Source organism: Neomonachus schauinslandi, chromosome 3, assembly GCF_002201575.2.
Source record: "Neomonachus schauinslandi chromosome 3, ASM220157v2, whole genome shotgun sequence".
NCBI lineage: Eukaryota > Metazoa > Chordata > Mammalia > Carnivora > Phocidae > Neomonachus > Neomonachus schauinslandi.
Window position 1 is genome coordinate 97,471,769 of NC_058405.1, and position 25,580 is coordinate 97,497,348.

General features: G+C 47.3%; 1 protein-coding gene across 1 annotated transcript in view; it reads left to right on the forward strand.

Moving 5' to 3' along the window:
• Nucleotides 1-868: 868 nt before the first annotated feature.
• The window catches only part of GPR39 (G protein-coupled receptor 39), a 191,410-nt gene continuing 166,698 nt past the window's right edge, over nucleotides 869-25,580 (forward strand). The window contains exon 1 of the mRNA XM_021695882.1: nucleotides 869-1,724. Coding sequence (XP_021551557.1) covers nucleotides 869-1,724 — 856 coding nt within the window. The remainder of the gene's footprint in view (nucleotides 1,725-25,580) is intronic.

Consider the following 25,580-nt stretch of genomic DNA (forward strand, 5'->3'; position numbering starts at 1 on the left):
ACACCAAGGAGGCGAGCGCTTGCTGGCTCCCCCAGGGCGGCGGGACGAACTGGCTGGCCGCGGAGACTGGCACCCAGGTTCAGCGGCCCCAAGCTGACAGTAGCATGGCCTTTGAGGGGACAGCTGGGCAGGGGAGGGCAAGTTCGCCTTTCCCAGTCTCGGCCCTGGAGTGCATGCAAGTCGGGGAGCGCACTCCAGCTTCCTCCCGGCTGAGCCACCCCGGAATGCGCGTGGGGGCAGGCGGTCACCGCTGGATCGGCTGTGGCCGCGTAGGCGGCGGGGGAGGTGGGGCCACCAGTTGCCCGGTGCTCCGGAGTCAAGATCTGATTTCCGGACCGTGCCTGCGTGCTGAGTCAAACCCGGCGGCTGGCCTGGGTCTGCCGCGGGGGCCGCCACGCACAGCGAGCCGAGGTTAATGATTAATCTCTGACCCCTCGGCCCCCAGCAGCGGCGCAGCAGGACGGTGGGTAGGGGCCGGCGAATGGCAGGCAGCCGGGAAGGGGGCGGAGGGCTGCCCGGGAGGGCGCGCTGGGGGCGGGGAGGAGAAGGGCCGGCGCTAGGCTGCAGGAGTCACTCCCCGCGCGCGCGGAGATTAGAACCTCCCTCCTCCACTCTCTCCCCGCCTCACTCATACTCACACACCCCAAACTCCACCCCCAGGCACCTCCCTGGCCCCTGCTAGGTTGGGCTACTCGAGGAAGTTTCCGAAAGCACCAGGAATACTAAGTTACTTTTTCCAGGTGATTGCTTGTGAGACCGCACTGGGCCCACCTTGGTGAGTTGCAGCCCAGAACTCTGGGCTCTGCTGGGAGGAGGAGGACAGGAAGTTGAAAAGGTCTTTGGACCTGGTGGCGTGGCTTTCATCCTCATGGCTTCACACCAGGGCCCCAGCGGTGAGTGCTCCCATATCATCGATCACACCCATGTCCCCGAGTTCGAGGTGGCCACCTGGATCAAAATCGCCCTCACCTTGGTGTACCTGGCCATCTTCGTGGTGGGCATTCTGGGGAACAGTGTCACTATTCGGGTCACCCAGGTGCTGCAGAAGAAAGGCTACTTGCAGAAGGAGGTGACGGATCACATGGTGAGCCTGGCTTGCTCGGACATCTTGGTCTTCCTCATCGGCATGCCCATGCAGTTCTACAGCATCATCTGGAACCCCCTGACCATGCCCAGCCATGCCCTGTCCTGTAAGATTCATACTTTCCTCTTTGAGGCCTGCAGCTATGCTACGCTCCTGCACGTGCTGACGCTCAGCTTTGAGCGCTATGTCGCCATCTGCCACCCCTTCAGGTATAAGGCCATGTCGGGGCCCTGCCAGGTGAAGCTACTGATTGGCTTCGTCTGGGTCACCTCCACCCTGGTGGCGTTGCCTTTGCTTTTTGCCAAAGGAGTTGAGTACCCCCTGGTGAAGGTGCCCAATCACCCGGGCCTCTCCTGCAACCACTCCCGCACTCGCCACCACGAGCAACCGGAGACCTCCAACATGTCCATCTGTACCAACCTTTCCAGCCGCTGGACGGTCTTCCAGTCCAGCATCTTCAGCGCCTTCATCATCTACCTCTTGGTCCTGGTCTCCGTGGCCTTCATGTGCTGGAGCATGATGCAGGTGCTCAAGAGGAGCGGCCAGGGCACGCTGGCCAGGAAAGGACAGCTGGCGCAGCTGCAGAAGTCGGAGAGCGAGGAGAGCAGGACAGCCAGGAGGCAGACCATTATCTTCCTGAGTGAGTCCTGGGTGGAGGGCAACCTGGGAGGTGGCTTCCCCCTCCCCCACCCCGCCACTGCCTGTGCCCCTCCAAAGCACAAGTCTTGCCCTGAAGGTGTACACTTCCCCTTGCTGAGACTGAAGAGACACCGATCTGAACCTCTGAATGTTTCTTTTCTCTGTTTTGGGAACTTGGGTTACAGTGGAAAGAGCACTAGACCAGGAGTCAGCGTCTGGGTACATTCCAGAACAGCTGCTCTATGACTCTGGCAAGTCACAAAATATCTTGAGTAAAACGGAGTTAAATATTCTGAGAAATGTGAGGGTCAAATTAGGTAACGGGGGAGAGGTGAAAGTCCTTTGAGAAGGACCAAGTTCTGTGGAGATGAAAGGGAGCATTCTTCTCCAGCCCGTCGTTGCCCTGGAGAACCTTCCTCAGGCATTTCGATTTTGTTCCCATTTTTCTCCTCCTTGGGAGAAGCGAGGCTGTCAGGAACATACACTCTCCAGGCTGCTGCTACACTCCCCCGGGAGTGACCTACCCAAGTCCTAAGAAACTGGAGCTCTCAGACACGCACTCCTCAGGGTAGAGCTTGAGTTTCTGCTGCGGTGGTTCTGTTCCTTATCAGAACCGAGAAACATGGCAGGGACTGCCGGCCTGTTTGTCTGATCCAGAAAATCTGGTGTCCCAGATTCCTGGGACTTGATTGATCATCCAGAATACTCAATTCTATGCAGACAAAGCTGTTTGTTTTCCAAACTTTCATTGTGGTGCAAATATTTAAAGTCGGGCCCTTCTATGTGTCAGGGAGGAAGGAGCCCACGGTCCACAGGGCCCTTTCCAGTGTGGCATCAGGAAAAGGAATAAATCACGTTGCTGTTTGTTTTGGTGTGGGAAACCTGAGTAACAGGTTTCAGGGCCAGGGGGTTGATATGAGAGAAAATTTGAAGGCGCTTGAAGAGGGATGGAAAGAACCTGGTCCTGTCCCAGCCCTGCCCCTGGCTTCTGCTGTGTCCGTACAGCTGGCTTGACCTTTCTGGGTCAGTGTGAAATGAAAAGAGAGAGTTTGCAATTTCTGGATGCCTACTCGGCATCAGGGGCTGTGCTAGGTGGTTTATATTTCCATTTTATAGAGGAGGAATTTGAGGCTTAGAGGCGAGAAGATCTAGTTCAAATAAGTACAGCTCCCACATTTTTACCTCAATTCTCAGGGCCAGGCGATGAGAGGCTCCCGGTGGCTCGCACAGGCTCATGTTGAAGGGAAAATGAAACAAAACGGGACTTTGACAAGGAAAGTGCTACCTCGATTAGGCTGGTGGTGTTGCTGTGTCCTAGGACCAGTTTTTGTGGAAGTTGGAGTAAGGAGTCTGTAGCAGGTGTCGACATCTGGGGGACTTGGGAAGGGCACCCAACCCACGCCCTGCTGCCCAGAGTAGTCCAGGAAGGAGTGGAGAGTAGATTGGCTTGAACATTCATTGGAAAGCTAGTTCCCTCTTCCCCTCCATATACGCTTAGGCATATCTTAAACTTTTAGCAGTGATTGATATGTTAGTGTGAATGAATCCCTCCTCCCTCCCCCTTTTTTTTTTTTTTTTTTTTTGAGTACAGTGTACTCTCTCCCACTCTAATTTAGTAATTAAGGTTTCATTTGACTAAGGAAAAATAATTGATTTACCTTTGTTCTCTGTTGGACCAATCTCTGTAGTTTTTTAATTATTATTATCATTGTTTCTCTGGATAGTGGGTATTTTTTTTTTTTTTTTTTTGTATTTCCCCCAGTGGGTATTGTTCCAGGTTGCAGTCAGTCTTCATTTTGTAGCATCAAATTGGAATGCCACAGACTTTTACTTAGAGATGAATAGGACCTTGGGGATCATCTCATCCAGTTAGCAATTGCCTGGAATGAGTTTATTCTCCCTGCTGCTCTCATTCTTTCCTTTTAGTTCTCTCCTTCTTTCTTATAACAACTATGTATTAATCGCCCAGGCATAAAAATTGTTGACTGGCAATCAGGTGCTCAATGTGCTATAATGTCTTGGGGGAATTTACCATTTGTATTTTAGCTCATTTCCTCTGCAGTGGGTTTTCAAAGCAGTTCTTGCAAATGTCCCCCTCTCCCAATGAATTTCAAAGAGCTTTTAAAAATAGGAACCTCACTAATTAACTCAAGTTAGGAAATAAATTAATGGAGTGAAGAGGAAGAAATCATGGCCTGCCTCCATCAGATTAATACAATGCAATTTACTTGCTGGGTTTCATAAAACTTGGGCTTTGGGGCATTTTTAACCCAGAACAACTGAATATATAAGTTGTTTACAAATCACTGAATTTAGTATAGTGGTTTAGCTGTCTTTTTAGCATTTCAGTTAACAGATGTATCAAATTAAAACAAATATTTGCTCCTTTCAAACATATTTTGCATTTAATGTGAAATGTAAATGACGACATAGCACAAGATGTCTTTGGAGCTCTTGAGGCAATAAAAAAACAATTAAGGATTTTCCCCCCTCATTGTTAAAAATGCTAACTTCTGCACAACAGAAGCAAAATTCATAAATCTACCCAAGATGAGGGAGTCTCTGTAGAAAATATTAATTTTCCTTTCTGCATCTTTTGCTATTGTGCCTCAGTCTGGTCAAGGTGCTGGGCTGGGTGGATCGTGAAAACAAATTGGGAAATCAGGGAGAGAAAGAGAGGCGGGGACGCCTCCTGGCTCTCAAGCAGTTTGCAGGAAAAACAACAATAATGTAAAAGTGCACATTCTGGGAAACGTGAGTGTCTCTTGCCTCTCATCAGCTCAGTGAGAAACTGGTACCAGGCTTATTTCCTTTTGCAAGGTTACGGCTAATATGGCCCCGGTAATACTTGCCTGATGCCAAATAGAGGAACTGCTGCATTTGGCTCTTTATTCCTTGGATGTTAAGGATATGCAACATAAGCCTTCCTTTCCAGAGGTTTTCCCAGACCTTCCTTTTATCTTTCTGACCCTCACTTGGAGTTATTCACATTTCATGTGGCATCTGGGTCCTTGGACTCCCAGGTTTGTGTCTGTTGCATACCTGGCCTGCTGTCAAATGTCACCCTACTCAAAGTGGAACAACGGAGAAGTTTAAAAGAAGTGTAGTTATATATATATATTTTTTAAGATTTTATTTATTTATTTGTCAGAAAGAGAGAGAGCACAAGCAGGGGGAGCAGCAGGCAGAGGGAGAAGTAGGCTCTCTGCTGAGCAAGGAGCCGGATGCGGGACTCGATCCCAGGATACTGGGTTCATGCCCCGAGCTGAAGGCAGACGCTCCACCAACCGAGCCACCCAGGTATCCCTAAATTACTTTTTTTTTAAATTTTATTTTATTATGTTATGTTAATCACCATACATTCCATCATTAGTTTTTGATGTAGTGTTCCATGATTCATTGTTTGCGTATAATACCCAGTGCTCCATTCAATACGTGCCCTCCTTAATACCCATCACCAGGCTAAACCATCCCCCTCTCCCCTCTAGAACCCCCAGTTTGTTTCTCAGAGTCCATAGTCTCTCATGGTTCATCTCCTCCTCCGATTTCCCCCCCTTCATTTTTTCCTTCCTACTATCTTCTTTTTTTTTTTCACATATAATGTATTATTTGTATCAGGGGTACAGGTCTGTGATTCATCAGTCTTACACAATTTACAGCGCTCACCATAGCACATACCCTCCCCAGTGTCTATCACCCAGCCACCCCATCCCTCCCACCCCCCACCACTCCAGCAACCCTCAGTTTGTTTCCTGAGATTAAGAATTCCTCATATCAGTGAGATCATATGATACATGTCTTTCTCTGATTGACTTATTTCACAGCATAATACCCTCCAGTTCCATCCACGTCATTGCAAAGGGCAAGATTTCGTGTTTTTTTTTTTTTTTTTGATGGCTGCATAATATTCCATTATATATATATACCACATCTTCTTTATCCATTCATCTGTTGATGGACATCTTGGCTCTTTCCATAGTTTGGCTATTGTGGACATTGTTGCTATAAACATTGGGGTGCATGTACCCCTTTGGATCACTACATTTGTATCTTTGGGGTAAATACCCAGGAGTGCAATTGCTGGGTAATAGGGTAGCTCTATTTTCAACTTTTTGAGGAACCTCCATACTGTTTTCCAGAGTGGCTGCACCAACTTGCATTCCCACCAACAGTGTAGGAGGGTTCCCCTTTCTCCGTATCCTCGCCAACATCTGTCGTTTCCTGACTTTTTAATTTTAGCCATTCTGACTGGTGTGAGGTGGTATCTCATTGAGGTTTTGTTCTGGATTTCCCTGATGCCGAGTGATGTTGAGCACTTTCTCATGTGTCTGTTGGCCATTTGGATGTCTTCTTTGGAAAAAAATGTCTGTTCATGTCTTCTGCCCATTTCTTGATTGGATTATTTGTTCTTTGGGTATTGAGTTTGACAAGTTCTTTATAGATTTTGGATACTAGCCCTTTATCTGATATGTCATTTGCAAATATCTTCTCCCATTCTGTCGGTTATCTTTTGGTTTTGTTGACTGTTTCCTTTGCTGTGCAAAAGCTTTTTATCTTGATAGAAGTGTAGTTTTAATTAGTAACTTTCAAGAGCATAATGTGGTTGGGATGAGGTTACAGTTACCTCCTAGAGATCTGTAGGCAGTGATTGGCTCTCCACTGTAGTCATGAAAAAAAAGTTCTACAGATAATTGTAAAATTACAAAATTAAAGAAACATCATACAAGATTCAGAACTCTGTAATAATTACACCCCTTTGCATTCTGATTTGCTCTCCTGAGTCAGGGAAAGGGGAGTTGAATGCAGGGGCAGGAATTGCAATGTCAACTTGGGCTGCTTATAGGAGAATATCTTGAATATGAACATCATCCATCATGTGTATCTGGGTGGAAAAAAGATTAAGAGTTGCTGCTATAATGGACTGCTCTAAAAAGAAGGTTGATGTGTATTTAGATAGGTGTGGGGTGGCCAGGGAGAAGCAGAGAGAACGAGCCAAGAATTGCATCCTCTGGGTTTCAGACCCCAGGTTTAGAGGTCAAGTCATGTCTTCTGTGTGTGCCAGTCAGAAGGGGGGCGGGTTGGGGAGGGGCAGCTGAGATGGTGACAGGGGGTCCTCTTTATCTGAGGACAGTTAGTACCTAAAAAGAACTGTTAAAGTTAGCTCCTTAGAATTGAGTCCCAAATTTCATGTGGGAAGAGGTTTGATTGGGAGTTCCTCGTGAAAAACAAAAGGGCAAATCATGGAAAGAAATTTGTCTTCTATTTTATGAAACATAGCTTATAATGATATGTTAATTCTCATAATAATTCTTCTAGAATGACACAAGTGGGGCTTTTTTTGAGGGCATAATTTTTCTGACAAAATTACGTGATCGCCTTTGTGTTTGATTTTCTCAGCAAGATGGTAAAGAGGGTTTTCTCCCAAGGGCTTCTCCGAATTCTTTGCTATTTAAATCACCCTCACTGAAGTGTCTCTCCTGACATAATTCTTGTCAATTTTCCATTCTTTCAGGATTAACTGGTCTGATTTGGCCAGACCTTCCTTTGTCAGTGGCTCACCATGTGATTCATGTTTCTCTAGCTCCTCTGTCTCTGACTTCATGAAATTCTGCCCCTTGTGTGCAGACCATACCCCCAAAATATAAGTAATTGAAAAATCAATCCCTATACCCTAGTGTGTATCAACTGATTACATTAAAATGGAGACCTTAAAATGCTTCTAAGGTGCCAAACGAATTTTAAATACAGTTGACCCTTGAACAACAGGGGTTTGAACTGTGTGGGTCCACTGTCCTGTGGATTTTTTTCAGTAAATACGGTACAGTACCGTAAGTGTATTTTCTCTTCCTTATGATTTTCTGAATAGTGTTTCCTTTTCTCTAGCTTACTTTATTGTAAGAATATAGTATGTAATACAGGGAACATATAAAATGTGGGTTAATCATTTGGTTGTTCTTGGTAAGCCTTCTGGTCAAAAGTAGGCTATTAGTAATTCAGTTTTGGGGGAGTCAAAAGTTGAATGCAGATTTCTGAGTGTGTAGGGGTTGGCTTCCCTAACCTCTACGCTGTTCAGGGGTCAACCATAGTTGCTTTTTCTTGCCTAGTTTAAAAACCGGTCTTACAATCATGTTTATGTCATTAAATTTCTTATCAAAGGCTATTTCTATGTTGTAAAGACCTACGCTGGTACAGTCTCACAGGGAAATATCACCAAAATTAACTTAGTGACTTTTTAAATGTAAGATATTATTTTGACTCAAATGTTTGGATATTGCAGGAAAAAGTTTTGCCTCAAATATTTGGGTTACCACCTCTATTCTGGAAGAGAATTTATTGGTGTAGATGTGGCTGTAATAAATAGTATTTCATATGTATTTTTCTATTTGTGATATCTGTCATAAATTGCAAGTGTCCTGTGATCAGCCTGGCAGACAAATATAATAATGCTGCTTTATTTTTATAATCAGGCTGTCTCAAAGATTTCATTTCTCTGTTGGAGAGATGCATAGTTCTCATGGAAGGGGATATAGGAATCCCAGTCCCCATTCATTAGCTTGCCTGTTCATCTGTCTTAGTCGCATGCCTCATGGGGGCTGCCAAAGTGTAATAAGGCAGCAGAAGCCTCGGTCGAGCAAAGTATTCAGCTTATTAATGCTACAACCACTCGGAATAAAAGCCATTTGTGAGTGGAGATAGCACAGAGGAAGAATATTGAATTAGGAGTCAAGCATCCCCATCCTGCCCCACTAGACAAGGTGCCCTGATCTGCCACTTGGATGATGCTATCATCTCTCACTGCCTTTTCCTTCTGTCCACCTCCCCTGCTGTTCTGGAACTCTCCACCTCTACTCCTTGCCTTCTTAACACTGGAGGGAAGAGTGGTCATCACTGCTGCTGTAAGGTCTTGTAAACAGATAAGTGTTCAGCCTCACCTGGGCCCTCTCTCTGGTGAGCACCTTCCTTTGCAAGCACCTTGGAAGAGCATGAGCTCCTGGAATGCCTTTCCTACTTTGTTTATTTCCAACAAATGTGCCGTCCAGGTGAGAGACCTTGAATTGACGCATCCTAACTGGAGGAATAGCTGCATCGGCTCCTGCCTTCGTCCAAGCTGTCCTTCCTCATGCCACAAAAACTGGGATCTAACTGATGCCCTCAGCCCCAGCCCCATCAAATGCAAACCTCCAAATGGCTTCCCATGGCTGTTACGTCAAGGATCAACATCCTTAACATAGGCCCCCCGTGGTCAGCTGCTCCTCCAACTTGATTGACGGCAGTTCTCCCCTTATTTTAGTCAGCATGACTGTCATGACAAAACATCATAGCTGAGCGGCTTGAGCAGCAGATAGTTGCTGTTTTCACAGTTCTGGAAGCTTAGAAATCTGAGATCAAGGTGCTGGTAGACTTGGTTTCTGGTGAGACTTCTTTGGTTTGCAATAGCCTCCTCCTCACTGAGTCCTCACTTGACTTTTCCTCTGTGTACATGCACGGAGAGACGGAGAGACAGAGAGACAGAGACAGAGATACCTCTGGTGTCTCTTATAGAGACACCAGTCCTGTTGGATTAGGGCCCTACCCTTATGACCTCATTTAACTTAATTACCTCCCTGAAGGTCCCATTTCCATATACAATCACAACGGGGCTTAGGGCTTCAACATATGTATTTTGGGGGACATGATTCAGTTCACAACACCCCTTAATTGCTCCACCCCGCCAGGCCCCCTTCAGGTCCTCCAATGGCTCATGATCAGGCTCCCTCCTACCACCCAGCTTTGGTGCATATTGGCTGAAATACCACCCTGGCTGAAATACTTTTCTGTCTTACTCAGTGCTCTACCTGCCCCCTCATCTGGCCCCTTCATCAAGTTAACATCTTCAGATCTGTCCCTGGGAAGCCTGGCCCATCCTTCCAGAGGATGATTGATTAAACTTCCCTTGAAACAAGACTCACAGTCAGAATTTTACTTTTATTTATTTTCTTCTTTACTTTCTTTTTTCCTAATTTTTCTTTTACAAGTTGAACTCTGAGATTATTTGATGTTTTTCTTCTAATTCCTTGAGGGCAGGAGCTCTCCCTAATTTTGCTAAACACTGTACCTCCATCCCAGGGTAGTCCCCACACACAGCAGATGTTCAATGACTATTTGTGGATGGAACAAATAAATGAATGCGTCTCAGCTTGGAACTGGGAAGTAATGTTCTGTTTTGCCTTGGGCATGTGCTCCTATGGAAGTGTATCATACCTCACAATCCTTTTGGTCAGTCTGAACCTAAAGATGCTCTCTTTGAAAGGAATCTGATTCCTCTCAGCCTCCCAGAAAGTCAGACCACCATGGAGGACACTTAGGATTTTCTCTCCCCTGAGCAAAGACACAGTCTGTGTTAATCAGCCCCCGAGTACCAGCTGTCACCATATGTACCTGCCAGAAGTAACCATGAAATGAAAGTGACTAGGATGATGTTTAACAGTCCCTGTTAAGCTCTGTTTAACAAGATGTTAATGCAGTGAGACAGCTCTCACAGTGATTTCTTAGCGGGCCCCTTTGCCACTTGTTAATGGTGGAGGGGGTACTCTCAGGGTCATGGGAAGAGGATGCAGTAGGGGTAATATTTAAAAAATATTCAACCCATGTTTTCTCTTGCCCCTTAAGTTGCATGGACTTGTAACCATCTCCCTCCTGTACGAGCCATGAGGCTTCTCACCCCAGAGGGACAAGACGGGGACAAGATGCAGGAACTGCCTGGTACGACGGTTGATCCATTTTCATTCCAGAAGCTGGATTGCTTGACCTCTCCAGCTAGACGACTGTGAAAGCCAGGCTTTAGTACGGGGTGAAAAGGGGCTGCTAAACTGTGTATGTCTTCCTTTAATGGATCTCCAGCTCAGCCTGGTGGCCTAGATCTTCCACCACACAGCCAGTCCCAGGGAAGACCATAGCTAAGGGGCTTGCAATTTCTCCTCGGAAGCCAGTGGAGGGCATTAAGGAGTAAAGCAGTACAGTTAAGTCAGTGGTGCTGCCCCTGGACATGCTCCCAGATTTAAAAAGATCACCCTTCATTGGGCCACAATCCTGGTAGGAGAAGCTGTTTGCCTGTTCATTCTTCCTGCCATTTAGCCAGACCTCTGGCGCTTGGTTCGTTCCAGTTTCGCTGCTGTCGCAGACCTCCACAGCCAGAGACTGCCTCTCCCTCTACTCAGCTCCTCGGGTTTTCCCAGCACAGAGGCCCCAGCTGCCCGGCTTTGCTTCGGCCCAAGTCAGCAGGCAGCTCCAGGTTGCCAAGCTAGCCCGCTGTAGTTCTAACCATGTCTGTGATGCAATGGCCTGTTTGTTCTTCGCAGACGATTTCAAGCCCCTGCTTCTTCCATGAAGCCCCCTACACTGATCTTCCTACAAATGATGAGCTAGCTCCGACATCTCTCAGGTCGGGGCATAGATGTGGTCTCCTGACTAGTCTTGGAGGTCCGTGAGACCAAGGACATTGCACACTCGTTTTTTTCAAAATTCCTTCCTTATAAGCCGGGGACACAGTGGCTGTGCCCTTTGTAGGTTCAGGGACTGAAATCCCCCACGCTGGCTGCTACTCCTGGAAAGGAGGGAAACCCCATACACTATGGTCCTTGGGAAGTCACTGTGGCTTATCTGCCTTTTGCCTTTCCTTCCCTGTGGTAGGCAGAAATCTCAGATGGTTCCAGAAATTCCCGGGCTCTGGTGTACATGCACCTGCTCCACTTACTCAAATGAGGTGTTGCCATGAAGGGATTTTGCAGAAGTAACTAAGGTCCCAAATCCGTTGACCTTAAAACAGGGAGATTTTTCCTTGTAGGCTTAATCAAGTCACATGACCCTTTACATCTGGGTCTAGAGGTCAGAGACAGGGAAGGTCAGAGATTCAGAGGGGTTTGATGAGCAAGAAATTCTCCACACTGGCTTTGGAGTTTGAGGGGACCCCTGGTAGGGAATGTAGGTAGCCCAGAGCCAGTAAGGTAATGGGGACCCAAATGAGCTCAGGTGGATTTCCCCCCAAGAACCTCCAGAAGAGAACTCAGCCTGGCCAATAACTTGAGAGCCTAAGCAGAGATCCCAGCCATGCTGTGTCTGGAGTGCTGATCTACAGAACTGTGAGCTAATAAATAGATTTGTTTTAAGCCACTAAGTTTGCATTAATTTATTATGTAACAGTTGAAAACCAATACGTTCCCTGAACTCTGATAAGGGGGCTCCAAGGTAAACATAACGTCCTGCCTTAGTGATTTCTTTCAAGACAGGCCCAATCTCTAGAACCTTATCGCTGGTAAGTCTCACCTTCTAAGAACTGCACCCATGGCCCAACCATTCATTGATTCACTGACCCCCTGATCCCATTTGCTGACCTCTGTGAAGTGCTCCATGAATAGGAAGTTTACCAAGCTCCAGGGCACCATAAAATTTTCATTAGATGGGCGCCTGGGTGGCTCAGTCGGTTGGGCCTCTACCTTCGGCTCAGGTCATGATCCCAGGGCCCTGGGATCGAGTCCCGCATTGGGCTTCCTGCTCAGCGGGGAGCCTAAGCTTCTCCCTCTGCCCCTTCCCTACCCCCTTGCTTGTGCTTGCTCTCTCTCTTGCTCTTCACTCTCTCTCTCTTCAGTAAATAAATAAAATTTTTAAAAAAGGATTTTCATTAGACTCTTAGATTCTTATTTGGGGAATTCAGAATGAATCTCATCAGCTGGATGTTTGGAATCCTGGATACCTCGGTTGTCAAAGAGGAAGACTGTAGTAGATTCATCTTCTAATTATCCTCCTTTTGGTAGCTCTTTTTTCCTCATAGGCTGGCACGTAGTAGGTGCTGAATAAATGTTTGGTGAAGCGATGAATGTCTGGGCCGCTTCGCTGCTTCCTGGAGCCTCCCTCACCAGCGCCAAGTGGAAAAAGGTGGGCAGGGAGTCAAACCCGAAGCTGAAAGCAAGTCTGAATAAGAGCGATGTCTTGGGCTAACACACTTTACCATTTTCTGACATGAGGGTTTCTGCCAATTGAAAAACTTGACAAAATTTCCTGTTTGCCCTTCCTGTGTGTAAGAGCCATTCTAGCAGCTGGAGGCTTTGTGGATGTCTCATCACGCTGCTTGACACATCTCAAGGGTGGCTGGGTACTTGGAGAGCAGTGGCGTTACCAGAATCTGACAGATGGGGATCAGGAGGCAAGGCTGCAGTGTCAGATTGCTATTGTACTTGTTAAATGTCTAACTGGCAATGAAACCAAAGGCATGCAGAAATGGGAGTCAGGCCCAGTTGGGAGCAATGAGGTTCATTGAACTTGTAGAGAAAAGCCATCTTCTCTCTCTAGTGAAGGGGGAAAAAAATCCAAATTACCTTAGAAATAAAACACTACACATGGAATGTTTGGGCAGAGCTGAAGTCATTTGGTCTTTGACTTTATGTATTATTCTTCTTTGGAGGACATGATAAACTCAGCAGAAACAAAGCTTTCTGGGAAATTTATGGGTTTGCTTTTTATACGCTGCAATTCTGAAAGATTAAATATCGCATTGAGATGACAGCTGCATATTTTTTGTTTATTTAAAGGGTAGCTGATGGGTTGTCACTGTTTTTCGAGTTCAAGTTCATCTCTACAGGGGAGGCAAATGGGAGGCCTTGGTGATTGAAGGTTGTTTTCCAGAGGATAAAGGAAATTCCGTGGAAGCAGGCTGTTTTCCTTCTTGGCTTTGGGGTTTCCTCACTACTGAATCTCTTGGAAGGCCCAGTTCCTCTGGGAAGCCTTCCTGGACTGACATTCCCCTGTTCCTCCAGCAGGCCTTTGAGTTTCGTTTTGGTGGTTTATTCCTCAAGTATTTATGAAAGCCTAAAATGTGCAAGGTATCATTTGGACTGCAGAGATCAAGACACTGATTTCCCCCTTCAAAGAGCCTGGTGTTTCTCGAGTTGGGGCATCAAGGTATAGACGTGGAGCTTTATAGAAGGAAATCTAAAAATACTCTTGATGAAGGGTGGAGGTAGTGGCTGTTTTTGAAGTAAGCTGGTTCTGGGCTCCAGAATTTTTCATCGAGCAGTTAAGTGGACTTCACTCACCCCAGAGATGTTGTCTACAATCCTGATATTCACAGTGTGGTGTATGGATTTTCAGCATCAACATCAACTGGGAAATTGTAAAATACCGATTTTGGGCTGCACGCCATACTGACTGAATTATGATCTGTATTGTAAGCAGGACCCTGTGATTGCTACACATGTTAAAAGTATGAGAGCCCTCATCTACTCAGAGGGAATTCTTTAACTCAAAAGGAACAGAAAAAGATGAGCTGGGAATGGCTAAACTCACTATTTGTAGTAAGAACTATGAATAGCGGGGCACCTGGGTGGCTCAGTCGGTTAAGTGTCTGCCTTCAGCTCAGGTCATGATCCCGGGTCCTGGGATCCAGCCCCGCATCAGGCTCCCTGCTCAGCGGGGAGCCTGCTTCTCCCTCTCCCTCTGCCCACAGCTCTGCCTACTTGTGCTCTCTCTCTCTGTCAAATAAATAAATAAGATCTTAAAGAAAAAAAAAAAGAACTATGAATAGCTTGTTGTGTAGTTTTAACAGGTAGGAATTTGCTCCAGGACACTTGGTCTTCAAGTAACTTCACATTACTGTTTATTTATTTGTTTGTTTGTTTATTTATTTTTAAATAGGCTCCATGCCCAGTGGGGAGCCTAACGTGGGGCTTGAACTCAGACCCTGAGATTAAGACCTGAGCTGAGATCAAGAGTCGGAAGCTTAACTGACTGAGCCACCCAGGTGCCTCTCACATTACTCCGTTTTTTAAAAAAAAAATTTTTTTAAAGGTTTATTTATTTATTTATTTATTTACTTATTTACTTAGTTACTTACTTTAGAGAGGGAGAGAGAGAGTGCAAGCATGAGCAAGGGGAGGGGCAGTGGGAAAAAGAGAGGGAGAGAAATCCAAGCAGACTCCCCGGTGAGCGCAGAGCCCTACAAGAGGCTCCATCTCATGACCCATGAGATCATGACCCCTTCCTCATGTGGTATGAAGATTCAAGCATTGTGTTGCCAAGGCTGCACCAAGACTGGGACCAGCCAGCCAAGGGGCCAGCCTGTGTATCACAGCACCATTATGAGGGTAGAATTATATCCACTTTTTGAGACTGCTCACGGTCATCACCCATTGAGATTTGAGCTGGGATCTGATTCCAAAGTCCATGTTCTTTCCCTAAACAGGAAGACAGTCTCTTAAGAGAGGATGTGTTTTAGCTGGGGGACTTTTTGTGGACAGTGAAGAATGGGCAAGAAAAACCACGATGCCAAGTCTATTGTACGTTTGTCTTACTTTTAGGCTACCTGGCAGCATTTGAATATCCTTCTTGTGTTTGGAGGATTTCCCTCTCTTTGAGTCCGGCTTCCCAAAGGTAGTTGCTTTCCCGGCATCCCTTGCAGCTAGGGTGCAGCATGTGGCCTGGGCTGTATCAATCACCTGTGCTGGCATGAGATGCACCTTTGGAAGAGAGTGATGGAAGGGAGCAGCAACCACGTTGATGTGGTTTGGAATATAGGTGAGGTTTGTTGGGCTGAGCCGACGGAGCCGACGACCAAGAATTCTTGAGACGTCTTTGGTGCAAAATGGTAGTTTATTAAAGCATGGGGACAGGACCCGTGGGCAGAAAGAGCTGCTGCCCCGGGGTTGTGAGGGGTGGCTGATTGTATACTATGGGGTTGGGGGAGGTAAGGAAAAAGGAGGTTTTCAAAAGAACTTTCATATGCTAAAGAGGACCTACAAGATACCAGAGGCCTTGCCATTGTCAAGTTAAGGTTGTTTTTCCCTCTAGCAAGGCATTAACATGAAGACAGTTGGGAGCTTCCTGGAAGAATGTCACACCTGTTCCAGTCAGGAGTGGGGGGTGGGGGGGTTGTTGGCTGTCAGCTTATGCTTTGTCTTCAGTTCGCCTTCTGCTCCCTCATCAACATGGAGTCTCCTTGGGAACAGGACCAGTGTGGGACAAAGTGGCGTTGAGAGAGGGTAGAGGCACTTTTAGAACAAAGACAGAAGATATAAGGGTAGCATCCTAGGCCAGATGTTGGCAGCGCCTCTATGGTAGTGTTGCAGAAAAGAACCAGACCAGCAAGAAGCCCAGCAACACTCAGAGAAGCAGGGGAACTCTGGTTTATTTTGCACTGGCGGACCCCGATGAGCTCGCGCTCGAAATTCTGGGCCCCGGGTAGTGGGGTTACAGAGGTTTTTTTTTTTTTTTTTTTTTTTTAAAGATTTTTTATTTATTTATTTGAGAGAGAGAATGAGAGAGAGAGAGAGAGCATGAGAGGGGGAGGGTCAGAGGGAGAAGCAGACTCCCCGCTGAGCAGGGAGCCTGATGCGGGACTCGATCCCGGGACTCCAGGATCATGACCTGAGCCGAAGGCAGTCGCTTAACCGACTGAGCCACCCAGGCACCCTACAGAGGTTTTATAGGGGAGTGCAGGGGGTCAGGTTTCAAGGGCTGAGCTGACTGCTGGTAGGTGGGTTTAAACCGGATGGGGGTTTTAGGTGGAAACAGTGGTCAGCTCGGGGAACTTGTGGTGGGAAGCCTGTCTACAGGAGCAGAAATGGCTGGTTATCTCTTGCGCCCAGCAGGGCTTCTGGTAATCTCTAGCCATTTGTTAGTAACTTCCTGTCTTTTGGGGCCTGCCGGCCTGGGCCTACTCTGGGTAATTTTCCTCTTTAGTAGGGTCTCCATTGGCCTTCTGGTGGGTTGGTCTGATTTGATTCTTGGTTGCATACCCAATTCTCTGGCCCTCCCAGGGCTTATGTAAAAACAACAACAACAACAACAAAAACCCCAGTAGCTTCATTTCCAGTTTAAACTGGAATGGGCTTTGTTGTTTGCACTAAGGACTCTGTATGTCCAAACAGTAGGTAATAAAACAATCGGATCGGAGTTGGGGCCCTAAAGTGGAGCAGTGAATAGTGAATCTAGATTGGAAAGTAGCTGGAGTCAAATAATAAGGAAGTCAATAGCTGGTGTAAAGGATTCACACTACATATCAGAGGCAGTGGGGAGCCATGGAAGGCTTTAGAGAAGAGGAGTGGTAGGAAGGAGTGCAGGAAGACTAATGCGGCCCTAGGGTATGCTGCAGGCAGGGGAGGCAAGGTGAGGAGCATGGGAGTGGAAGGGGTGTTGGTGCCATGGGTCCTAATGACAGTGAATGGACAGGCTTGACTGTGAAGCATCATGAAAGGTGGCAGTTGTCAACCCTGCTACATGGAATCATGTGTGGAGGGTTAAACTATGGCCCTCTCCATTCACATCAAAATCTCTGGGGATAGGGCTCTAAGCACCTGTATTATATCAGCTCTGTAGGTGATGCCAGTGTGGGGCCAGGGCTGAGAGCTGGGGAGGAAGGGCCTGGAAAAGTATGCTGGGCCTGGAGACCTTTTTGGTGTCTGTACCAAGGTTCTTCGACTGCAAGCCACAAAACCTGACACTGACTTATTCAGGAGTAAAGGATAATTTCTGGAAGTGTAAGGAGTAGCTCACAGAGCCAGAGGAAAAGCTAAAGAAGCAGGCTGTTCAGGGATCTAGGGGAAGAAGTTTGTGGACAGCCTGCTAGGGCTCCACCATCAAGGTCAGAGTAGCTTCAGGCATCCTCCCATCTTTGTTGTCACTGTAGCCAAGGTCAGATTCTCAGGGGTGACTCTTCCTGGGCTGGCCTGGGTTGTGCAGTGCTCCCTGGGGAGGCTACGAAATAGGACAGTGCCAGCAAGACTCCATGTGATGAGAGCCGTGGTCCCCACAGGAGAGCCAGTGACCGAGCCCCGGAACAGAAACAACAGACCCCCTCATGAAACCTGGTGATTGGCGCCATCATTGTTGAGTTTTTCCATACTCTGTTCTTGTGGGTTATCTCTCTGTATCTCCTCCTGCCCCTTGCTGAGTCCTTGCTGATGTTTCCTGGAGTCAGGTCATTTTAGTGTGTGAGCTAGTTGGAGGGATGGGGACAAGGGACCAGCAGCAGAACCTCTCCCTTCCAAAACACAGCTGTTGGGAGGCCGGTTAATGCCAAATCCATGAGGCGGGTTTCCTGCCCGGGAAACCTGACTCATTCACCCAGGTCGCTGACCAGGTATTAGATTGTAGTTTGTCATCACCACAAAATCAGTTTCTATCTGGACCTCAGCCTGGAACACAAAGGTCTCTGGCCATGCCTCCAGGTCACACGTGCCCTTTGCTTCCTCGGGCATATTCCACTTAGGTCTTCCTATGATGCTAGCCTTCAGCCAGGATTCCTTGTTTCAGGTGTAGAAGCCCACCTTTGAGGTCAAGTATATTTACCATGCAAAATAGGGAGTAAATGAGCCGCATTCATTGCCTTCTGGAAATTGAAAACGTTATTTAAGAAGGAAAAAAGTCACTTGTGAAGAGTTTTGTGGAGCAGATGTTTTAGTTTCATGCTGTAACCCTGATCAATCTTTGATTTTTTAGATCAGCGGGATGTCATCACTGGGGCAGTCACTGTTTGCTCTCCCACCATGGTGAGAAGCAAGGAGGCTGCTCTCCAAAGCACGGTCTTCCGGTCTCTCCTCCTGGTGGTGATTCCAGGGCGGGAGCCTTCCCCGGGGAACCTGACCTGAGCTGTGTACAGAGAACAGGTGGTGGGAGTGGCGGGCAGGGCCGTGGGTGCGCATGTACTCTGTCTTGAGTGGTGTGATGATGGGAAGAGTGGTGTGTTCGCTCCCGGTGACTCCTGTCACAAGGTACCACACACCTTGTGGTGGGGGGGGCTTAAGACAGCAGAAATGTGTGCTCTCCCAGTTCTGGAGGCCGGAAACCTGAAGTCTGTTTTATCAGGCCGAAATCAAGGTGCCAGCAGGACACCCACTCTCTGGAGGCTCAGAGGGAGAACTCCCCTGCTCTGGCTCCCCCAAATTTGGTGGCAGCCGGCCTCCTTGGCTGTGGCCACATTACTCTAGTCTCCAGGGCCAGCGTCTTCAAATCATTCTCTGTGCCATCTTCACATTGTCTTCTCCTCTGTGGGTGTCGATTCTCTCTGTGTCTCCCTCTCCTAGGGGTCCTTCTGAGGAATTATGGCCCACGCTGTTCATTCAGGATTCTCTCTCGGGCTCAAGATGCTTAGCTTAATCACATGTGCCAAGACCCTTTTTCTTTATCAGGTAATATTTACAGATTCTAGGGATGAGGACCTGGTATTCTGGGAGGACCTTCAGTCTACTATATGTGGCACATGGATGCACAAAGTATAAATTAACTGTGATACATGAGCTAACTCCTGAGCTCCGAAGAAATCCCATGGAACGTGACAAAAGGCATACATACATTCCAATCCCCTTTCCATCACTTCCAAGTATGTGTAACCTTGGGCAAAGTGGCTAGGAACTTCAATTTCATCATCTCTAAGTTGCACAAATGCCGACCCCAAAGGCTGATCTGAGCTTCAGTGGGAAGTCAATGGAGGCTTCAGGGCACAGCCTGGCACGAATAGGTAGGTGCCCCATAATAGCTAGTTTCCTGTAGTGACCTTGTCATATTGCAGAAAGAATTCTGGTTGGGGACTGGAGAGAACTTTGTTTTAGTTCTTATAAGCCCACGGGTGTATCATCCTCAGTGCATCTCAGCTTATCTCTTCAAGGAAGAATGGAGGGGGTGAACTTGAGGGGTTTGTCTGAAAAGTCTCCATAAGAATAACACAAAAGGGGGATCTGGAGTAGAAAATCTGTGAAGTCTCCTCTCTACTGTAAAGATGCAGGGATGTTTGCATTTCATTCCATCACGCAGCATTGCCTGGTGCAACATAAACATGTTTGCAGTTCCTTTTCAGAGTAAAAGTGGCAACCCAGGAAAGGTGATTCTTGATGGCTTTGAGGAGCCTCTGGAACGTTCTCAGATAGCCCTAGCTGTGTGCTCATCCTACCTGGAGAGGTTCCAGCTCAGAAGCTTCCTGGGGTCCCTACACTTCTAAAATTGTTTGCCTTTGACCTTTCCTTGGTGGGAAGTGACTGAAAGAGCCAGATCAGCTCTGGGCCCTGGCAGCCCATTCTGGGCGGGAGCTGTTGATAAACGAACGTGTTGATGTTTTCTTCACGCGTTGATGTTTTCTTCACGCACCTCTAAGGCCAGGGCATTATTGGCCATGGCAATCGATGGATCAAAATGTCATCAAGCTGAGCTTTATTTCCAAAAACACAAAAGGAACTCTGCCCCAGGGAGGGAAAGATGACTTTCAATGTGAAATAAACAAAGTTGATGGCTGAGACATTACTACGTCTTTGTGATACTTGATCTGAGATATAGGCGCTGGAGTAACCAATTGTTCCCAGAATCCTCATTCCCGACACCCATTAAAACTCATGGCGCTGAGATCGTGTTCTCTCCATTTTGCCCATTTTAATAATAATAATGAGAACGTTAAAATGACATCCTGAATTTATATTGCACTTGTCTGCACGGCGCTCTGAGCACTTTCCAGACAGTGTCTCATCAATCCTCATCACAAAGTGGTGGAATGTTGGTAGCAGGTAATATTTGCAATTATATTCAACTTAGTAAAGAGCCCCCTGGGCTGGAAGAAATTCCGGGGATATGGGATAATGCTGCCTTGTGGGTAGAGAAGAGGTGGAAACTCAAGAGTCCTGGTTTGGCTCTCTGCTTTGCCCCTCTCTCCCCACCTCTGTTTCTCTGTCAAATGGGATAACAATACCCCTCATCTCAGCAACAGTGTGGAGTGGAAGGATTGTGAGTGCTAATCCTGTTAGCTAACTTTGTGGTCTTTTGAGTACTTGCTTTGTGGGCCCCCCCCCCCCCCGCCCCGTTCTAAGAACCTTTTGCATAGCCATTCACTGAATTCTCACAAAGACCCTATGAGGTGGGTGTAGTTCTTTACAGATAAGCAAATTGAAATGCAGGGAGTTTAAGGAACCTGCTGAAGGTCACACAGCCATTAAGTAGCAGAGGTGGGTTTGACCGTGGGCTGGCGGGCTACAGAGCCTGTGGTGTTACTACTCTGGTAAGAGTTGCTTGGCCTTTTCTAGTGCAAACGGTACACAAACACACACGTGTACACTTGCACACACAGCAAACAGAAGTTTCACCAAGCAGTATTGACCCACTGTTACCTGGGAAGGTGAAAGGCAGTTTGGTAATTTCTATTCATTTCATTAATAAAAACACCCTCCTGAGCCAATAAATTGATTTTATGATCACGGGTAGGACTTGACCTACAATTCGAAAAGGTTTGTACTATACCATACGCCTCGTGGATGCTCATGGGAACGAGCTTGGGAAGAGAGAGGCGGGTGTGTACGGTGGGGGGCACGGGGGGCTCGGAGGAGGCCACACAGTGTGAGGTGTGGCCCTGGGTCTGCCCCCACAGTGTCGCCTCCTGGGGTGACCGGTTGGTGTCTGAAGGAGCGTGTCTCCTCAGCCCGCGTGCCTGGGCTTCACTCTGAGGGAAACTGAGGTCTTTATGGAGCAGCCATTATGTGCTGGGCCCGTAGTTATCAGGCTCTGTCTGGGAAGACTCCAGAGAAGCAGCTAAGGCCTGGTTCCTGACCTGAAGGAAATTGCAAGCCCTCAGAAAAGCAGCCAGACAGGTGAAGGGAGAGCCGGAGGCAGCTGAGAGCTGAAAGGAGTCAGATAGCCTCGGATTCGAGTCCTACTTGCCTCCTCCTAGTAGTGAGACCTTGGACAACATGCTCGCCCTCTCAGAACCTCTCTCTCTGGCTACAATTAAAGCTCAAGTGAGAGAATGATGGTGGAAGTGTTTGATGCAGCATAAAGTGTTAGGAGGAGGTGAGCAGCCCTCGTCATGAGCAACATTGCCACACACGGAAACCTGGGGTACCAGGGAGCAGCAGGGCTGAGGGGAAGGGATGAGTGTGCTATAAACAGTCAGTGAAGACTTCCTGGAGGAAGCAGCATTTGAGCTGAACCTGAAGGGGCATTTTCAGTTCCTGGCCAGAAGGATCATGGTTGAGCTCAAGGGGTGGACAGAGATAGACAAGTTCCGACTACTTGTGTCTGATTCATGCTTATGTATTATCAGGTCGTAACTCTGACTCAAATAAGAGGATCCTGAGCTGCTTTCCTGAGTTTTACCCACCCTGTTGGCCTGAGGTCATTGGCGCACAACCACTTCATTTGCTTAGGCCAGGGGCCAGCAGATACATGGGCAAGTCCTGTATCTCACAGTTCGTGGTACCTGTAACATAAGCCTGATTTTTTTTTACATTTTTAAAGAATTGTAGGGGAAAAAAAAGAAAATATGTGACTATGTGGCCCTATTAAGGCCTAAAATATTTACTACCTGACCCTTTAAAGAAAAAGTTGGCCAAAGTGTGCCTTAGGCCCCACAGTGCATGATCATTGTTTTTGGTTGAAGGCCTTACTTAATTCCAAATCACCCTTTACTCCTTCTTCCTGTCCTTCTGCCACATCCTAAGGGCCCTGGAGAGAAGGGGAAAATGTGCACGTAATTGCTAATTTTCTGGCTACACGGCTGTCAGGAATTCCCTTGCTTGCCTCTCAAGGCACGTGAATACGTAGTGCTGAGCATGTATATATTTAGTTCATTTGACGTGTGGTACACCAGTGATTAGTGCCAAGTGCCAAAATGCTGGGCTACAGCCATGATGCCATTTATAATAACATTCATAAGAATATTCCCCTGTGATGCAGCTTTGCAGCTTTCCAACATAAATAACCCGGGAGGCCAAATTGCAAACATGATTTCTCTTCATGCTCCACCTGGCCATTTGTAATAAGCAGGCGATGTGAAAGTTGATCTTAAACAAGCAGTTCAACCTAGAAAATCCGAATGTCGTCGGGCCCCTCGTTTATTTTAAAAATCTAAAGAAAACCAAAGGTGAGTGGCTACTTGGTGTGTTCGTGCATGTGTGTTTTAGCAATGGTACCTTGATGACAAGCTAATGTGCGGCTCAGAAATAAAGGTATTGTGGGTAGAAGGAGCCTTTCAGACATGCTGAGACAGTATGCCAAGAGGCTCTTAGCAAATGGCTCTGAAGGAGGACAGATTAACAGCTCTGTTGAAAATATAGTGTCGTCCAGGGCAGGTGGCTCAGCCATGGCTGTACTTGACAATGGTGCGACTTTTGTTACAGGAAGATTAGATGCCTTTGGATGGGTTTGAGATTGTCCTTGTCTTTTCCATATAGAAAAACTCGACCACTTAGAACAGAAAGTGGAAGAAACCTCCCGATTGAACGCCTTCCAGAAAAGGGATAGTTTGGGGAGAAACAATTTAATTTGCTTCCGACGATTGTTTGGGGGCTCATTCCTAAAGTGGTTTCATTCCGATGCAGGCTTAGATGGCTCAGAAGAGAGAAGTGATTTTTTTTTTTTTTAATCCTAGGGAACACAGAGTATTCATCCATTTTTCTGAGTCCTCAAGCATGTCTCACAAAGCACAGCCTAGAGACTAGATAGGGGTGGCCAGGATACGTTTTGTTTGACCCAGTGCTTTTGTGTTGGTTTGTTAAAGGATTTGAGTACCCCCAGCTAGCACGAGCTGCCTCCAGCTTGGGGCAGGCATCCCTGTTCAGCCGCACCAGGCTGTTTCACACATTTGTCTATGAAGGAACTGGGAGTTCAGCACACACGGTCAGGGTTTGTGGGCCTCACCCAAACATGACACCTGCTTACGCCCTTCCTACCCCAGCAGCTTGGGACTGCAGAAGCCCAGCAGGCAAGTCCCCCGAGACTCAGCCCTTCTTGTAGGGAAGCAGCTCTGTGTCCCACTGTGCTGATGGCAACTCATAAACCCCAGCCCTCTCCAAAGGACAGAGTCCTTTTCTCTTGCTGCTGTCATCCGTGGAAGAAATGTTGGGTGAAGGGCCAGCAACTGTTTTCTGGCAATGGCTAATTACAGTGGGTACTGTTGTGACAGAAGGTTCTGTAAAGCAGGGTGCCTGGGTAGCTAAGTCGTTCGAACATCCGACTCTTGATTTTGACTCAGGTCATGATCTCGGGATCGTGATCTCCGTCCTTCATGGAGTCCCCGAGTCCGGCCCCGCGTCCCGCGCTCGTCTGGCCCTGTGCTCTGCTTCTCTCCCTCTGCCCCTACCCCCTGCTCTCTGTCTCTCAAAGAAATAAATCTTTTTTTTTTTTTTAAGAAAGTTCTGTAAAGCCCCTACCACCTGCCCCACAATAGGCTGAGCTATGCTTCTTGGCTAGACTGGGCCAAGGACTTGCTGAGTGGGGAGCGTGGGTTGCTGGGCTCCAGTCCCCTTCCTGCCCCTCCTTGGGGGTGTGAACAGAGAGGCCTGCGCAGCTTCTCAGGGGAGGGGCGTGGTGAGCTGGGTGATAGACTGATAGAGGGAAGGGGAATAGTAACTGGAGATGCCCTTGACATTAATGTGAGCTCCAGAAGTGGGCGAGTAAATGCCAACCCGGTGCTCCGATTCATGACTTGACGGGCACCACAAAGGGATCAACCAGTTAACAAAGCTTAATGACTACTGATGTCAGGGTCACTGGGGAGGAAGGGATTAATGGTGAACACAGCTGAAGTACTTTAGAGCATATTCGGGTTTGAAACTCAGTCATTGGGATTAAAAAAAAATAATCGTAGGTTTGTCATTAAAGAGAGAGAGAGAGATGAAAGTGTTTCCGTTGTAGCTGGGACCAGGATGGAGCTGAGAGATACATGTGCCCTGAGAGCGTGGCACCTCTCAGGACTAACGTTCCGTCTGGCCTGCCCTCCTTTGTCCTCCTGAAGGACACTCTGTCCTCTGTCTTTTGTCCCTGTGAGTCAAGGCCTTAGCAAACAGGCATTACTATTTCAATGAAATGCCCAGGCAGGCTCACCTTCAGCTTGTAAGAAGCCTGCCTTGAGTGACTATTACTATTCTTCATTTCTTGATTCTTTCCAAAAATGAGTATGATGTTCCTGTTTCCCGCTAGCCTCTGCTCTAGGCCTCAAAGTGAGGAGAGTCCCACCTCCCCACCCCCACACCACCGTGTGCTCACTGGAAGCTTCAAGTACAGGAAATGAGAAGTGTACATACGTGACTAGGAAGCAAGACCCCGTGTGGTATGGTGGTCAGGACAGACAGTGCCCTGCTTCCAAATACATTGCATTCCACAAGTTAGTTTATAAACTCTTGGTTTAGAAACTGGACTCGTTTTCCAGTAGACACCTTGTTTTCATGCATGAATGCATTTTTTTTTTTTTTCAGATAGCAGATATTTAATGCCCCTTGAAAGGAACTGAGAATACAGGAAGAATAAAACTTGCAATGTCCTTCAAGCTGGAGAGATTATCGGTACTTGAGAAAGCAATGAGATGAAATGCTGGGGTTGGTGCTGTACACTGAGGGCTCTGTGTAGGGGTACCAGGTGGGCTCTGATACATGGAGACACTAATACACCTCAATTCTTTACTTCATTTTCTTCCTCTTCTTCATCAGCTCCAAGCTTCCATTTCTTCAGTGGTAGGTGGAGGAAGGAAATCAACTTGTGACTAGGACTTATAGGGTGTGTCAATAACCCCCTGAAAGGGAATTTTCTGTGTCTTAATGATGTAAGACTCAGAAACTTCAAGTTCTGGCCCTGGAAAGAGACTCTTCAGGCAGAGAGGATCATCTGCCCTGTGCTCTGACTCAAGCTCATGAATGAATTTGTACCTGCTTCTTTTTTTTTTTTTAAAGATTTTATTTATTTATTTGACAGAGAGAGACACAGTGAGAGCAGGAACACAAGCGGGGGGAGTGGGAGAGGGAGAAGCAGACTTCCCGCGGGGCAGGGAGCCCGATGCAGGGCTCGATCCCAGGACCCTGGGATCATGACCTGAGCCGAAGGCAGACGCTTAACGACTGAGCCACCCAGGCGCCCTTTTTTT